This window comes from Hyla sarda, chromosome 4 (assembly GCF_029499605.1).
Source record: "Hyla sarda isolate aHylSar1 chromosome 4, aHylSar1.hap1, whole genome shotgun sequence".
Classification (NCBI taxonomy): Eukaryota; Metazoa; Chordata; class Amphibia; order Anura; family Hylidae; genus Hyla; species Hyla sarda.
The window spans coordinates 198,893,491-198,911,831 of record NC_079192.1 but is presented as its reverse complement, the minus strand read 5'-3'; the positions used below and the strand labels follow the sequence as shown (position 1 = coordinate 198,911,831).

The 18,341-nt window shown below is 40.8% G+C and overlaps 1 protein-coding gene across 3 annotated transcripts in view; it reads left to right on the top strand.

Moving 5' to 3' along the window:
• The window catches only part of SFMBT2 (Scm like with four mbt domains 2), a 273,183-nt gene that overhangs the window by 189,883 nt on the left and 64,959 nt on the right, over positions 1 to 18,341 (top strand). For all 3 annotated transcript variants that reach the window (XM_056573248.1, XM_056573247.1, XM_056573250.1), the window contains 2 exons: positions 3,783 to 3,909; positions 14,494 to 14,607. In XM_056573248.1, coding sequence (XP_056429223.1) covers positions 3,783 to 3,909; positions 14,494 to 14,607 — 241 coding nt within the window. The remainder of the gene's footprint in view (positions 1 to 3,782; positions 3,910 to 14,493; positions 14,608 to 18,341) is intronic.

Here is an 18,341-nt window from a genome sequence, read left to right as displayed (position 1 = left end):
AATCAACCAGAGTCCCAACAACATGAAAGTCCTGATATGTCCAGGCAACAACTCCAGTTGGGTAAATGTTTATAGTGTTATACTTCACAACTATGCGAAAATGTACTCAATATCAACAAAAAGGGGGGTTGATATGTATAGTCAGCGATACTGTACAAAGTATATTACGTATCACATGGGCAGGATTAAAGGCACCATTCCCTTATACTTAGTTACACAACAGTTGATTTAAAATGACAGTTCCACATGTTTATTAACGCCATCGGTGAGCTTTCTGCACCTTTTTGCTGGTAATTTTTCTACTCCATTCCTTTCAGTCACTTGAATGTTTGCATGGTACCATTTCCCAAAAGCAGATTTCCGCATACTCCGAAGATTATTAACTGGCTTGAGATCAGGATTTATGGCCAGACAGTTTTCAACCATTCTTGTCTACCTTTGGGTGTATGCTTTGTGTCATTATTCTGCTGTAGGACCTATTTTCTTAGTTTCACACCTAGTTTCCTTACACTTGCACAAAACCTCTGATTTCATTGTTCCTGTAAAATATTCAAGGGTTCCAGCCCCAGAGGCAACAAAGAAACTCCACAACATTATGGATCCTCCACTGAAGTAGGGTAAGGAATATCTGGAGAATAATCTTCCTTTAAAGGCCAGTAGCCTCCGCGTACGCGTGGCCCTCCAACAGAGCTGATAGATACAAGAGTAGAGCAACAACAAGGTGGAGAACACCACTGTGAAAGATTCAATTCTCTGCATCATAAATAAAAATAAGGGTCTCTTAGGCTGGGTTCACAAATGTCCGGTGTCCGGCACAGTTTCCCTCTGGCGTGCACTGGAGGGAAACTGATGCTAGAACTGCGCCCATTTATTTGAATGGAACAGTTCACAATCATCCAGCATCTCAAATTTGACGCCGGTTGGTTGGACACACCGGAGGGCACCAGACAGCAAGCTGCGTTCCCCTGTCTGTTGCCCAGAAGCTGCGTTCCCCTGTCTGTTGCCCAGAAACAATGGATGCCGGATGCCATACAACTGGTGACAAGTTGTGGCATCAGTTGCGTCGGGATTTAGGCTTAGTTCTCCTATGCCAGTTGCCAGACGTATGTGAACCCAGCCTTATATATCTGCGATCGTATGAAAGGTAATACAACCATCAATGAAGCAAACTGCCTTGGGGCCCAGTTTCTTCCTTCCCACCTTTGGTTAGTAAAGTTTAGCATGATAGCTGTCAGACAGATATTGTTATTTTATGGAACAAAGGGAAAGCACTGTTTGGACATTGGAACCTACATTATCAGCTGCTTTAAAATAGTATCCAACTTGTTGTCCAATTTGATTGGAAGTTAGGGCATTATGTTTTTTTAAATCAAAATAATTGTATACCAACCTAATTGACAGTCTACATTATAACCATTGTAGCCTACCTTTTACCTTGACCTGCATGCAAGCAATGTATGTAAATAGTATGCATGCAATGAATAGCCTTGAAAATAATATTCTTATAAATAGAAAATGCACATCACAATGTAATAGTATTTCAGCTTGACTGCATCAGTTAATTAATCCTGTATTCTATTAGGATTATATTATTTATCTGAGATGCTTTACATAACTCTCACAGAATTATGCAATGTATTCTTAGTGAACTTCCTCATGTCATTCTGTAAAGTTTGCATTAAAAGTTACACCCAATGACTTATGTTTTTTACATGTTGTAGATGGGAACATCATCATTATTTTCAGCAGGTCTCAGAAAGTATAAAATCTCATTCAATCTACTGTATTCTCTCTCTCGCTCTCTCTCTCTCTCTCTCTCTCTCTCTCAATTTTAGTGTTGCAATTTTAGTGTTGAAGAGTCTATGTAGCATTGTTTTAATGATACAGGAAAGACAATGAACATTGAACAACATTGTACCAGATTCCATGTTAAAGGGGTACACCGCTGCCCCAGCGTTCGGAACATATTGTTCCGAAGGCTTGGAGTGGGCGTCATGATGTCACGGCCACACTCCTCATGATGTCATACAACACCCCCTCAATGCTAGTCTATGGGAGCCACTACGCCTCCTCCTATAGACATGCATTGAGGGGGCTTGACATGACATCATGAGGGGTGTGGCCATGACGTCATGACCCCGCCGCCCGCACCCAGCTTTCTAAACTAACGCCGGGTGCTGCACAGAGATCGTGGGGGTCCCAGCTGCGGGTGATATCTTACATCACCAAGATAGACAAGTTGTAAGGTTATGCAAGTCGTTGAAGGAGAGAGAGAGACATCTTGGATAGGGCATAAGATGTCTAGGGGTGAAGTACCCCTTTGAATCCATTGCCACTCCAGCACTGATATTTTCGTGGCCCGCATTGGTCTTTCTTTGCTTTTTCTGCAGTGGTGTATTCATGTGACCTACTGCAGTAATAAATGTCTTCAGCGATCTTATGCTATACATAAAGCAAGGCCACCAGGGACCACTGAAGCATCAGCATTGGAACAGTGGGGGATTTAACAGATGAGTTTTTTTTTCGTTTTTTTCTTTTTAATAATATTTCCTGTTCCTAGACTAATTTCTTAAAAGGAACCTGTCACATTGCCGTTTAATCTGGAGTCATTATGTTAAAGAGCAGAAGAAGTGGAGATTGCTACATTATCTTGTGGGAAAAGTTCCAGGATAACTCGTCATTTATTCCTAACTAAGTAGTCAAGTGGGTAGTCCTGCTTAGTGAGTGATAGTTATCTGTGTATAAATGTACAAATAGAGAGAGCTGTCAATCATTGAGAAGAACCTCCCACTTGACTATGTAGCCGAAGAAGTAAGCAGAGATTTACATGAGACAATTTATAATGGAGATTTTCCTCCACTATATATCAATCTGCTCAGCTCCTCCTGCTCTATAACATGTTGCAGAACGGACTGCATTCTCAACATGAAAGGATCCCTTTAAGGTCTTGGTCATCTGCTTGGTCAACAAGTAGAAGACAATTTTTAGAAGCCTGCATCCTGTTCTTCTTTTACATCTCTAGCTGACCACATCCAGACTTGGTGCCCCCCCCCCCCATTGCAACTTTGCTTCACTACCACTGACTCCTTTCCCCATCATAAGTGTGAGACGGGTGCTGTGGCACAGTGACCAGTTGGTGACAGTCCAGTGCCCATGCACAGCTCAGGTCTACTCTAAAGGTTAGAAGGACTTTTGACTTCAGTCAGCTCAAGGACCAAGGACACTATACAGCCGCCTTAGGGTGCACCTTATACTGCTTGACTGTAGTCCATCTAGTTCTCACCCATGTCCCAGGCAAAGATAATGGCATGCCATGTGTACTGCACTTACTTCTGTATAATACTTAAGAATGTCATTATAACATAATACATGACACATTTATAGTACCGGAGAGTGCAGATATGCCATTCAGGAGCATAAAAAGTAGATACAAATGTCTCATCTAGCTATCTTAGGCTCCTAAATGACATATCAGCTTATGGACACATGTCGTGGGAGCGGACTGAAGTGGAACACACATGTAGCAGGACGGCATCTGAGCAGAAATTTATTGGGATTACAATAACCACACAGGGCTCTACTTCCAGCTAATTTCTAGAAGCAGCTCATTTATACTTTGGGTCATAGAATAAACCTGTTGAGTAGGCCGACAGAGAATAGACATAGCAGGAAATTATATTGGCTTCATGTGCCAGTTTTTCCCTTTGACAAACTATATGTGTTAAGCCATGGTGTAATAATATATAGACTGCATTCTAAAGTAATCTTAATTTGTTTTCCAGACGTCAAATTCTCGTGGGTTTACAAAAAACATGAAACTGGAGGCAGTCAACCCAAATAATCCAGCTGAGATTTCTGTTGCATCTGTAACCAAAGTAAAAGGAAGATTACTTTGGATTCATCTTGAAGGTATTTTCTAAACTTGAATTCTCATTGCATACTGTATGCTAAATATTAGAAAAAATAAGATTTAGAGTATTTTGGGGACACCTCCATATACGAGACCAAGAACAAAGTGACCAGCTTACTGCCTGTAGCCACTAGTAGATACACCATATGGGTTCATATTCTTATACATAGAACTCAGTAATAAGACCTAGGCTCCTTTCCGTGGTACTGTAGAATTTTCAAATGGGATTTCACATCAATAACAGGCATCACCTATGCACAGGATGTAGCTGTAGTTAGACATGCATTTTGCACTCAATTTAACTCATTCAGGCGTATAGGTTTCAAGAGGAAAAGAAGAACCTTTACTGAAGAAAGGTGAGTGGTTGTATCTAGGAAAACCCCTGTATGTCATGGTTTTACATATCAGAACATAATTAAAAAAAAGTCTGGTCCCTAGAAGGTCTTAAAATTTGGAAACTGCAGCCTTAGATAAACAACAACACAGCAGATTCCACACTGTCATTATTTATTAGCTTGTAGAACCACCTCCAGCAGCAATAACTTAAAGGGGTACTCCAGTGGAATTTTTTTTTTTTTTTTAATCAGCTGGTGTCAGAAAAATAAACAAATTTGTAAATTACTACTATTTAAAAATCTTAATTCTTCCAGTACTTATCAGCTGCTGTATGCTACAGAGGAAGTTCTTTTTTAATGTATTTTATGTCAGACCACAGTGCTCTCTGCTGACACCTCTGTCCATCTCAGGAACTTTCTAGAGCAGGAGTAAATCCCCATAGCAAACCTCTCCTACTCTGGACAGTTACTGACATGGACAGAGGTGTCAGCAGAGAGCACTGTGGTCAGACAGAAAATAAATTCTAAAAGAAAGGAACTTCCTGTGGAGAATACAGCAGTTGATAATTACGGGAAGGATTACGATTCTTTAAATAGAAGTAATTTATAAATCTGTTTACCTTTCTGGAACCAGTTGATTTAAAAAAAAAAATGTTTTCCACTGGAGTACCTCTTTAAAATGCTAACTGAGTCCTATAGACTCTGAGATGAAGTTCTTAGTTTTTTTCAATTTCTCTGAGCATTGCACATTATGACCTTGGGGTGAATTTTGCTGGGACCTCCACTTGAAATATTGTCAACTGCATTAAATGTTTTCTGCTTGTATGTAATCTCTCATACTGTTAAATGATGATTTAAAATTATTTGGCAATTAACACTTCTGAGCTTGATGGATAGTAACCAATGCTTTTCTAAGATTATTGGTGATATATTTCCTTCTTGGAATTGTGTTAACACCTGCCTGAATGCTGAAAACTAGCAAACTGCCAAAACTTCTACCTTTGTTCTTTTGTAGAGGTGTTTACACTTGATGATTCATTTTATTGTAATTTTATTCAAGCCTTGGTAGGTGATGCAAGGTCACAAAGACCCGTCTTTTTTTTCCACAAAGAAGAACCCGGCTCCATCAGAGGAAGAGGACTTCCTAATAAATCCCTTCTGAAGTTTTTCCTGGATGTAATTAGACATAGCCTGATTTTCAAAGGGTAGATTCTGCCCCGGGAAGGTGTGGAGCCTGGCAGTAAATCAATAGGACGGTCATAGGAACGATGTGGTGGTAGGACTTCAGCTTGTTTTTCACTGAAGACATCAGCAAATTCCTGAAGGAACGAAGGCAAACCGGGCAGAGGACAAGAAGATGATTCCAACTTAGCCAAACGTATTTGAATACAGTGGTTGATGCAATGCGGTCCCCAATGAAGAACTTCTCCAGTTTTCCAATCCAACTGCGGGACATGGAGTTGCAACCACGGTAAGCCAAGCAGGAGAGGAGAAGTACAATGAGGGAGTACATAAAAAGTCAAGTTCTCCTTATGCAAGGCTCCGATCTGCATAGACAACCATTCAGTGGGGTATGGCACAGTACAGTCCAGTCTTTCTCAATTGACTATAGAGATGAACAAGGGCTTTAACAGGCAAGATACAGGAAGATGATACCTATGTACTAGGGAGGCATCAATAAAATTTCCTGCGGAACCAGAGTCCAAGAAGGCAAGAACACGGACAATATCTTTCGATTGTAGAAAAAGCTGGACTGTCATATTTAAGCGTGGAGACGCGGTATTCACACCTAGGGAGGCCTCTCCCACAAACCCTAGCTGCGAGCATTTCCCTGTGGCTGTGAATGTAGAGGACAATCTTTTAGGAAATGATCCGCACTGGCGCAGTAAAGGCATAGATTCTCAGTTCGTTGGCGAGTTCGAGACCGATCCACCTGCATAGCTTCCTCTTCGGGAGGCAACGTAGAAGATTGCGGTGGTTGCTGGAAGACAGGTGCCAGGTGAGGAAAGCGCAGAGGTGATGCATATTCCCTTTGTTGGCAAAGTTGAAGTTCCTCACGTCGCTCAGAGCAATGAATATCAATCCGGGATGCCAAGTGTATAAGTTCATTCAAGTTAGATGGCATTTCCCGGGCAGCAAGGGCATCCTTGATATGACTAGATAGTCCTCTATTTAAGGGGGCACAAAGAGCTTCATTGTTCCATGGTAACTCTGAAGCCAGGGTACGAAACTGAATGACATACTCGCCCACAGAGTAGTTGCCATGTTGCCGTCTCAGCGGAGGAGGCTCGGTCTGGTCCCTCAAAGACACCCCGAAATTCCATCAGGAAAGCCTGGAGATTGGTTGTGAGAGCATCACTGCCATACCAAAGTGGAGTTGCCCAGGCCAAAGCCCTTCCAGTTAAGAGACTGATAAAGAAGGCCACCTTTGCTCATTCTGTAGAGAACTGTTCTGCCATGAGTTCAATGTGCATGGAGCACTGCGTCACAAAACCACGACAGGACTTGGGATCCCCCTTATATTTCTCAGCAAGAAACAAGCGGTGTTTGGTTCTGGAGCAGCGGGAGGCAGCACTGGAACAGGAGGAGGCTGTGGTTGTGGCAGTTGCTGCTGAGCAGTTAGCAACTGCTGCATCATTGCGGATAACTGGCTCAGCTGCTGTGCCTGCTGGGCCAACTGCTATGACTGGAGCGCCATGATAGAAGCGAGAAAAAAAAAAAAGGGAGAGAACGGGCACCGCCTAAATACACACCCCTGGGTGCAAGCAAGTTGCTGAAATACACATACTATTTCAGAAAAAAGAGAGAAAACTAGCAACTATATGATGCTGCACACCAATAAATTATTTAATCAGTCTCATGTGCCATACAAAAAACATCTTTATTTCAATATGCAAAAAAGAAGAGAGTATACAGACATTTAAAAACAATTAAAAAACATACATTCTGGATGGAGGAATGTAACCCTACTACACCCACCCCGTGCTGGGTAAATTACCCACTCTTCAGGGAGAGGACAATCCTGCCACAAAAATTCCTGAATAGAGACTAACACCAGTTTCAAATATATAATGCAGTTAGTACAAAACGTTCACAAAGGTAATAACATCAGGATGAAATCAATTCCACACTATCCAAATATGAGCATACCAACTGACATGCATCCATCCAACTATTCTAATGGCTAGCAGGTCAAATCAAGGTAAATACCAGTCCTAGTAAAGTGCATGTGACATCAGAGAGATGACCATCTCAAGCTAGTAAAGGTGCAAAGGAAAAATGTCCTCATCCCAAACACAGGGGCAGCAGCTGCCCCCGTGTTTGGGAAGAGGACATTCTGCCATTGGAGGTTGTCTTTCCCTAATTTAAAAACCAGATGTTTTTTTTTTTTTTCATGTTCTGATAAAACCTCAGAGTAAAAAAAAAAAAAAAAAAAAAGGGCATACCTTCTTAATCTCATGACTGTTTGTGCTTTGGGGAATTACAGTACATTTTATATGTCCTTGTGTCTACTTTTGGAAGCCAGTCAATGGAAGGCTACAGGGTATAGTATATCTATGTAAAGCCAATAGCTAAACATAAGAAGTCCAACCTGTTGTGATGTTATGGCTGAGGTTTTTTTTTTCTACTGTTTAAATAGCAGCCTGGAAACCAATCAGCTCATCTGGAAACCTAACCAAGCTATATTTTAATATATTTAATAACAGGGGCTTGAAACCAGACTCCGAATTTTTAAAGCCTGTCACATGTCCAAGTGCTGAGTATCATGTACAATCTGTTGTCTGTGTGTTTGGGATTTATGAAAGGATTGCTGGGGATGAGAGTGGAATTCACTAGGAGCCAATAATGAACATTAGAAGTTCTGTAGAGCTAGCTTAGTGCACAGCTGCTATTACAGCTCTCTCCAAACACTAGTTAGCTAACTGCCAGGAGCATCAGCAACAAATTATATGTGTGATACAGAACTCTTTAGCTGACACATCCAACAAATTAAAATAGAAAGGAAAAGGATGTTGTGGTTTGAGCTTCTTGTACATTTCGTAGTGGTCTAACAAGCACCTGCATCTACCACAAATCATGAAAGGGTCAAAACAGGAAGATTTTTTTACCTCTTTTTCAGAAATATGAAAAGACTAGTAGTGGATGTACTTCTTAATAAACACACAGTGTACTGTCCTATATGCGTTTCTATGTAAAGGGCAATGAGGGGATACCACTGTTTCCCTCCACAGCATTTAATGTAAAATTATAAACTGTGGGTATAAGATATTAGATAAAATTCTTCCACTTGACAAGCATATACCTGCATTTGGACTGAATATTATACTGACCATGCACCTCTATGACATGTGGCATCCTTCTTGCTTGCTACATTTTGCCAAGGTTTTAAGGGTTCTCCTACACAAAAAAAAATACCCTAGACACATTGAAATTGAAAGAATTACAGTATCATAAAGCATATAGTATCAGCTAGTTTGACAGCTATTACTTACTGTGATCATTTTTTTTTATTTAGAAAATGAAGGACATCATTTCTAGATTCCCCTTTCCGTTAACCCCATCCCATTTTTAACAACTTCCTAATCCTAGTAGCACCTCAGTAAGCTTGTATTGTTTATTCTTGAAGTGCTAATGCAGTCCTCATTGATGCCAAGTTGTATCCCCCAGTCAGCTCTCATTGCATACACAGAAGATAGATCATTTCATCACAAGTCAGTCAATATCTGATTCTTATTCTGATGACGCTATGTATTCTGTACTTAATTCTGGATCACTGCTATATACTTCAGTGCGTGTGTCCTTGGACTTTGAAATGAGCGAATGTTCATTTCATTTTTACTTATTGTATAATCTCTGTTCTTCTTTTATCAGAATATATGGAATTCTAATGCTTACTTTCAAGAGCCAGCTATAGTCATCTCAAGTATATTTACATGCAGTTGTTATGTAGATAAGAATATAGCTTTCCAAAGAATAAACAGAAATCTTGTAAAAATACTATAAACAGGCGTAGTACTGTTTGATTGGGATTTGCTAGCTGGTTATTTGGCACACACTTTTGTGTGCTTTTTGCTGTGACAGTATACCTTGCATTCCTATTACGTACTTCCTTATAAATAATAATGGCTGTAGGACAGTAACGTTGGAGAACAATACAGTGTCTGTTCCACCTGTTTCTTCTTTTTAGCTCTTAAATGGGTACTCCCGTGGAAATGTTTTTTTTTTTTTTTTTTTTAAATCAACTGGTGCCAGAAAGTTAAACGGATTTGTAAATCACTTCTATTTAAAAATCTTAATCCTTCCAGTACTTTTTAGGGGCTGTATATTAAAGAGAAATAAAAAAAGAAATGCATTTCCTCTGATGTCATGACCACAGTGCTCTCTGCTGACCTCTGCTGTCCATTTTAGGAACTGTCCAGAGGAGCATGTGTTTGCTATGGGGATTTTCTCCAGCTCTGGACAGTTCCTAAAATGGACAGCAGAGGTCAGCAGAGAGCACTGTGGTCATGACATCAGAGGAAATGCATTTCTTTTTTAGATTTCTCTTTAGTATACAGCCCCTAAAAAGTACTGGAAGGATTAAGATTTTTTAATAGGAGTGATTTACAAATCTGTTTAACTTTCTGGCACCAGTTGATTTAAAAAAAAAAAAAAAAAAAAAAGGTTTCCATAGGAGTAGCCCTTTAAACAATATATTGCTACACCAGTCAAAGCTATAGAGTAAAAACAGAAAATATCCTAAAAAAAAACAGGTAATGCCATACAGTTCTTTCTGTATCTTCATATGCAGAATTCTTCTCTACAAATTGGATTGTGGCTGGTTGTGGTTGCTTCAGTGGTGGGTAGACAGTATGTTGGATTTAGGGAAATATCTTCTTTTAGGATCTAAATTTCATCTTCGATCTTTTGAGCTGCGATAAGCACTAGGAACTTTCTGCAGTTTTTCCACCATAGCAGGCACATTCTCTGAGCGTGTGTGTGCACCTGCCAGATGACGTCAATGAAGGGACACAGTCATTGAAATTCTGACTTGTTGTGGAAAAGGAAGAATAGATGTTTTCTGATAAATATAAAAAACAAAATGGCCCTGACTTACTATTGTGATCACCATGGCCCAGATTTATCAAACTGTGTGAGAGAAAAATCTAGTGATTTCTCAACAGCAACCAATCACAGCTCAGCTTTCACTTTACCAGAGCTCATTAGCTGAGCTGTGATTGGTTGCAGTGGGAAAATCACTCCAATTTTTCTCTCACACAATTTGATAAATCTGGGCCAATATGCTTTTGCCGGGGTGTACGCCAAAATGTGTTGCAAAATTTGTGGCACATTGTGGCAAAATAAACTTACATGCTTGAGGAAAATGGCATGGCCGCTTGACAAAAGGGTGTGGTCACCTAAAAAAAGGGGCATATTCTCACAACTGACCTATTTGCCATTGAATTTACACAAAATCCTGTTAATATGTGGCTATAAATTCAGAACTTTCTCACCCTGTGTGTTTCAATAGTAAAAAGAGTAGAATCATGCGAGTGTGGAACCACTTTCCACACTAATAAAAACCTATGGGGGGGGGGGGGGTATATAATGAGTTTGTTCACCAATCTTAAGTAATCCTCCACCAGTGCATGATCACACTGAATTTATGTAGAGGCATGTGCTCGGAGCTACAATTTTCGCCTGTTTGTAGGTGTAAATTGTAATAAACTTGGCATGCAGGGGAGGCTAGGACACCTTTGTATGATGCCAGGATCCACCTACTCTGCAACTTGACACAAAGGGGGAGATTTATCAAACAGTTTAGACCAGTTTAGACGGTCTATATTTGTCTCTAAGAAAGTCTCAGTCTATTTAGTTGAGACTTTTATGATCTATCTATCTTTAGAGCCCTTCCTCACAGAAATAGTATAGTGGTCTACAATAGAGGATATAGGAAAAGACCACTGGAATCCAGGCGCTGCTTTATCCAAAGATGCAAAGATGCAGGTAGGTATTGTTAACCAGATACTTTTATTTATATTGTAACATACAAGTTAGCAAGATCATGACGCGTTTCGGGGTCTGCTACCCCTTCCTCAGATGATCATCTGCGGAAGGGGTAGCAGACCCCGAAATGCATCATGATCTTGCTAACTTGTATGTTACAATATAAATAAAAGTATCTGGTTAACAATACCTACCTGCATCTTTGCATCTTTGGATAAAGCAGCGCCTGGATTCCAGTGGTCTTTTCCTATATAATTTCTTCAGTTTCTACAGAAAGATCCATGTCCTCCTGTGACCATCAGGCTTGGCAGCTTATCCCAACCATTTGATACCCCGGATGAGGGGTGATATGCACATTTTTCTTCATTTTAAGGTGAGCGGCCATCTTAACTTAAGCCCTGGGTGTATTTACCCAGTAAGTTTAGTGGATTCCTCACCAACCAAGGGTAATACACGAGGCGCTGCCTCCCGGTTGTCTTTTTGTCTTCACTTTTATACATTAGAGGATAAACTTTTAAGGGAAAGTCTCAGAAAAGTCTCATCAACAGAAAATACGCCAAAATGTCAGACCTGGCGTAAATCCAATCTAAATAGTTATTAGGAAGCCTTTTAGCAATTTTTTGGGACATACAAGATGACACAGTGCAATTTACGTTTCAAATACATTTTAGCTTTAATCTGAAGGATGATGTAATCTAATAATGAATAAAATTCTAAAATAATATAATTTAATCCCTAACTTCAAATTTTTGGGTAATTTTGTTATCTTTGTCTTATGATAATTTAGTGTTTTTGTTTTCTATATTTTAGTGCTCCGATTTCACTTTTGCAGCTGATTCGAAGAAAGCGTATGAATTTATGCGCATCGTGCAATTTAGTCTCTCTCTAGAATTCTCACAACATGAGTAGTGGAAGAGTGGTTCAGTTTCCCATGGCAACCAATCAAATTCCTTCTTCAATTTTTTTACATTTTGTATAGACCTGCGAAAAATTGACAAAGCAATTGGTTTACTATGGTCACTGCACTACTCTTCCTCTACACAAGTTGTCATCAATCTCCTCCTTTTGAGGAGGAATAATGACTGTGCCTAGGGCTATGTTCTCCCGACAGAATGTTCACATGGTGAATCTCTAAGTTCATATTCCATACAGTGTGTGCGCTGGCAATATCCCCCGGCGCTTGAGTCTCATAGACAGTTATGCATTCCGTAAGGCTTCCACACAAATAATTACCACATTTATTCTGTGCGGACACGAACAAAGGAAAGGTCAGGAAAGATTTGGCATGGAAATTCCACTGTGTGCACAGTACAGCAGAGTCACGTTGAATTAAACATGACTCTGCTGCAGCGGAATCTCCTTAATTTCCATTGTGTGAACTGAACCTACGATTCTGGCTGTTTACCACATGGATAATCCACCTTTTGAATTTAGACTAACAAAGTTGAGAAATAACTTAGAAAGCTTTATGTTAGGAATTGCGCCACAGCCCGGCATGCTGGCTGCAGATGCACTCCTAGCCCGCTCTCCTGTACTGTTCCCGGGATGGGCAGTGCCTTTTCCCACATGATAGGCTGCTTGCACACTCAGTCCCCTAATATATACTTGCCCCGCCACGCTCCTGGCTCTCTCTCCTCTCTGATAGTTGGCGTGCACATGCCTGCTTCCTAGGGTGGCACTCGCGCCTGCTCTCTAAGAAATTTAAAGGGCCAGCGCAGCTGTAATTGGTTATTGCCGGGCGCTGACTCTATAAAGTGCCAGCACTACTTCCGGATCTTTGTGCATACTTGCCTTAGAGAAAGCATTTCCTTACTGTCTTCTGCCATACCGTGTACCAGTACCGTTTGCTATGTTTCCTGACCACTGAACCTTACTGCCTGCCCTGACCTTCCTGCCAGTCCCCGACTCTTAGTTGCCTTATGAATCTGTACCTCGTCTCGGCCGCCACTGTGGGCAAGTTGCGCCAGGGGTAGCGACCTGGGAGTTTGCCTGCCGCGACAAGTCCATCCTGCTTTATGGTGGGCTCTGGTGAAAACCAGCAGCTCCTTAGACTCCGTTCCCTGATCCACAGTGGTCACCATCATCCATAGTGGTACAGCGGATCCACACTCCAGCCGTTACACTTTAAAAAGGGAATATAAACATTAAAGAATAGATAGAGAAATTCTTTAAGAAAAATGTGGTTTGGAGAGGTTTAATTTATTGTACAAATATCAGAACCTAAGAATGAAAGTAAGTGGAACCAGCAGACACCTCACAGAAGACATACAGGTGTTTGCTTTATAGTATACCTTCTGTGTGACTGGAAGTCTGTAAGAATAACTAACTGTACTACGTGCGACTTTTGATATATTTGTCTCAGACTCTGAGACTTTTCTTGTCTAAAGTGCTGTGTAGAATAGACAATAATGTCCATCAACAAGATTTACTAAACGCTGTGCGACATTTGATAAATTGCACGGACAATAGACCCATGCACAGAGACTTTTCTGGTCTAAAGAACTACGGAGAATAGACAATGATAGTAAATCTCCCCCAAAATGTCAAAAATGTTTACACAGAGTGAGTGTTTGTGCTGAATTGTGGTTTACATTAGTTATGGCGTGATAAATCCCCCCATTTTAAGCATTGATACTTGAGATGCTTTGTGGTTTCTTGCAGTCTATATAATGACATAACTATTGAATAATAGTTTGGTCTAAAAATAGGTTCAATAAAAATAGGCACACTGTACCGTATTATGGATTAATAAACCTTCACTTTTGCAAGAATGGTGAGTGCTGGGTACCATTTTTACTACCATTGACCTTATCCCACCACGCGCACCACCACAAGATACACGGAAGTACCAACATACCCCCTACACAAAAAAAAAGTGTCACACCGGATTTTATACATCCCGGTGCAAGGTCAGTGTTTTTGTTGGGGGACTTCACCATTTAAACAGGATCCACCAGGACACAAAAATTATGCAGGTTCCTTTTTTTGTGCTCTAAGATCCAGATCTGTCCAGTTTTTTGTAATATAGAATCTTGAATAAAAACAAGATGCAAAAACATGATATGAATCAGGTGTAACCCATGTGTGATACAAGACATATATGTCATTTCAGGAAAGAAGAACAAAGGTAAAATCCACCTAGATCCTTTATATTTCCAGAGGCAAACCATGGCTGAGAGTTCCATAGATTACCGTTACACTATCTCCTGTCTATATCTATGCAATACAATACATAAGCAATATTTTCTTCACACCTTTTAGGTCTGGTTAAGCCAGTTCCAGAGTGTATTGTTGATGGGGAGTCCATGAATATTTTTCCTGTTGGATGGTGTGAAGCAAACTCATATCCACTTAACACACCACAGAGAGCTGTAGGTAAGTACATCCAGATTATGTATACTACATATCTAATCAAATCTACAGTATGCTTTGAAGGAAGCCCATAGAGTCAAAATAATCCAAGCTCTTGTATGTAATATAATAAAGAATGTACCACTGTATAACTCTGAAATCACTCAAACTCAGACAATAGAAGATAGGGGAGGACAAATGTGAAGCACCGTCATAAGTTACTGAAAACATCAGATTCGAATCATTCGATAAGCGAAAATATCTAATGTTTTGTGGTGAAACAGTCACAAATCAATTTTCCGTAGTTAAGTAGTTTCTTAATAGCAGTTTCACAGCTGAGCTCCCTTCTCGGCTCTGAGGTGTTGATGATTAATGACATTGAGGTAGCACAATCACACTGGTGTAGGACAGGACTGCTGGGAAGTGACATATACTGCTTATAGGAGGTGGGTTTATTCTTTACTGTGGATTTCATGAGAATTGGAAGGCACTAAGGAACTCTTGGATAATGTAAAGGCACAAAACAATTCTAAAAAATCTCTAGTAAATATTACGTCTTACAGTGAAAACGCAAACAATGAAAGAAGGCCACTTTCATGTCAGTATTTCGGGTAGAATTGTGCATCAGTAGTTGGAACCAAAACTAGGAATGGGCACAAAGTACAGAAGAGGTGCAAAACTTTCTCTTATAGTTTTCTCTCCCAGTTTTGTCTTAGGCTGGGTTCACACCACGTTTTCTTAAATACGGTTCCCGTATACGGTTTGAAGGAGGGGGGCGGGGCTTAATCGCGGCGCCCGCACTCAGCCGTATTCGGGAACCGTATTTAATGCAAGTCTATGAGCCGACCGGAGTGAACCGCAGCCTCCGGTCGGCTTCGTTTTCGGCCGTATCGTTTTCGACGTGGTCGACCACGTTTTTGCCTGCGGTCGGGAAACCGCATACGTCCGAAAACGAAGCCGACCGGAGGCTGCGGTTCACTCCGGTCGGCTCATAGACTCGCATTAAATACGGTTCCCGAATACGGCTGAGTGCGGGCGCCGCGATTAAGCCCCGCCCCTCCTCCAAACCGTATACGGGAACCGTATTTAAGAAAACATGGTGTGAACCCAGCCTTATGTATACTACTGACCAAGTATTACCATGTGCAAGCAGTCTAAAGCTGACACAGACTGTTTGTTGTCCATCCTATGAACAGGAGGATAATCCTTCTCACCTCAGAATTTATTTATATTAACATCTCTCCTGCCTTCTTTTGTAAGTTTTTCTGTGAGGAGAGGCTGGGCAATATTTGTTGCATCAGATCTCACAATTATTATTGATATTCAGTCAATTATTGGTCATAATTATGATAGAAACATAGGAAAAAGCTGTATTCTCTAAGCTATAGTTAATTGGTGTCAATGGGTTATGGGCCATTATAAATTGTATTTGGCATATCAAGATTGCTGAGGTTTATATTTGCACCCTGACATCATGCAAACTGCGGCATTAAGCAATATTGGCTCCTTATGGTAACATAATAATAATAATTATTATTATTATTATAATGGAAGGGGAGTAGGAGACGGAAACAAGCACCAGAGCTTTTTTGGTCTTATAGTCTGTACCACCAGCATAGAGAACAGTTTTGTTTTCTGCAATAGGGTCCTGTTTTGTGTATGCAACCTCATCAAAGGTTCTCATGTTAACTACAATTATGACAAAATGACAAAGGAGATTATAGAACTCTCAGAAGATCTGTAATCTGCTTTAATTACAAGTTTTAAATGATGAGATTCCTGCATATAGGTTACATAATGCTTAATGTATCCTTCTCTGTTAACAGTTTAGTAGAAATACATTAAAGGGGTACTCCCACCCTAGACATTTTATCCCCTATCCAAAGGATAGGGGATAAGATGTCTGATCGCAGGGGTCCCGCTGCTGGGGATGCGGCACGCACCTGTTTCTTGTCTGGAAGCTCTGGAGGGTCTGGGTCGCGACAACGGAAACGGAAGTCCGTGATGTCAGGACTCCGCCCCATGTGATGTCATACCCTGCCCCCTCCCATAGACTTGCATTGAGGGGACGGGGCGTGACGTCACACGGGGGCGGAGTCCTGGCGAAACGGACTTCCGTTCCCGTGGTCGTGACCCAGACCCTCCAGAGCGTCCGGACAAGAAACAGGTGCTTGCCGCATGCTATACTGCGGGGGTCCCCAGCGGCAGGACCCCCGCGATCAGACATCTTATCCCCTATCCTTTGGACAGGGGATACGATACCTAGGGTGGGAGTACCCCTTTAATAAGTATGGTTGGTGGGAATAACCATATGACTTCAATAACCATACGCTGTCATCATTTTTACATATAGGTCGGCAGGCAATCTGTTTGCAGAGTTTATACATTCATTAGCATAGATGAATGTGCTTTCTATAATACCATGCTTTCTCTTAGATAAATCTAGAGGAGGATTCTTTAGGAAAGTCATGCCTATGACACCTGTTATACCCATCTTTCAGCATATTCCTTCCCTTTAAGTCCTGTTACTGCATATGTTCCCTGCAACTAATTGCTGGCCCCCGAAAGGGACTATTCCTTTTCTGTGAGAACTGGAACAAGAGTTCCACATTCCACAAATTTACCAACATTTACTTGAAATAGTAAACGGATTCAACTCTCCAGTATATATGATAATCCTGGTGTTAGATTCCCAGGCTTATGAGTACAATGCATAAGCAGTGAAAATGTGCAAAAGCTTTACAAATTGTGTATATGTCAATTCTGACTTTTCTCTGGCTTTTATTACTAAGCCATTAAACATAAGTTAAATGGAGCATTACGCAGATCTCGAATCGAAATCACAAGCTCCAATATAAATTACACAGCTCTCTGGCCAATTTTAGCATTTCCAATTACTCCTGTAAGTGGCAGTAATGCACCCAGATTTCCACCATAAACAGACACAGCCTGGCAAGACCATATGATGTGAGCAACTGGGAGACTGTCATTTTGGCAGGAGTTCTCGGAGCTGTTATGTAATTAGATATATTGCTCAGTGCGTTCATTCAGTGATTCCCAGAGAACAGATCGCAGGCTGCGCGCTGACTGTAGGTGTATGATTAGCCACGCACTCATGCAGTCCTGACCTCTACACAACACAATTAAGATAATTGTTGATCAACTTAAATTACATGTAACATTTCTCATTCCCTTACGTATGAACAGGACCGCAGACAAGCTAAGTAAAAGGTTGCTTGTTTCTAATGCCGCTCACCATTAGCAGTTCACCCTTAAAACCTAACCAAATTATCAAAGAAGTAAATGTTACATAAATAGCAAGCGAGCGACTGTCATTGAAAATTGCTGTTATGGGAAAAGATTTGTTGGAAAAGCACAGCCAATAATTGCTTCAGTGTAGAAGCCGTAATGTAACAGTGAACATGCACAGAACAATGCTTTTACATAGAGTACATAGAACATACATAGGGTACACACACCGTGTTAAGGAAAAGCAAATTAACCCTTTGAAATCACCTGGATTTCTGCACTTATTACTGAAAAAATGTGGTCTGATGGACACAGGCCTGGTTAAAGGACTTTTGCCACCCTAGACGAAGGCTAATATTTCTGCCCATTGGCTCCACCCTTTAATATGCCCCACATAACAACTGGGGTGACAATTTGTAACAACCTCCTCCTCATGTAATCACCTTACTACTGGGGTGACACACTGTAACAAACCTCATTTTCATGTAATCACCCTACTTCTGGGGTAA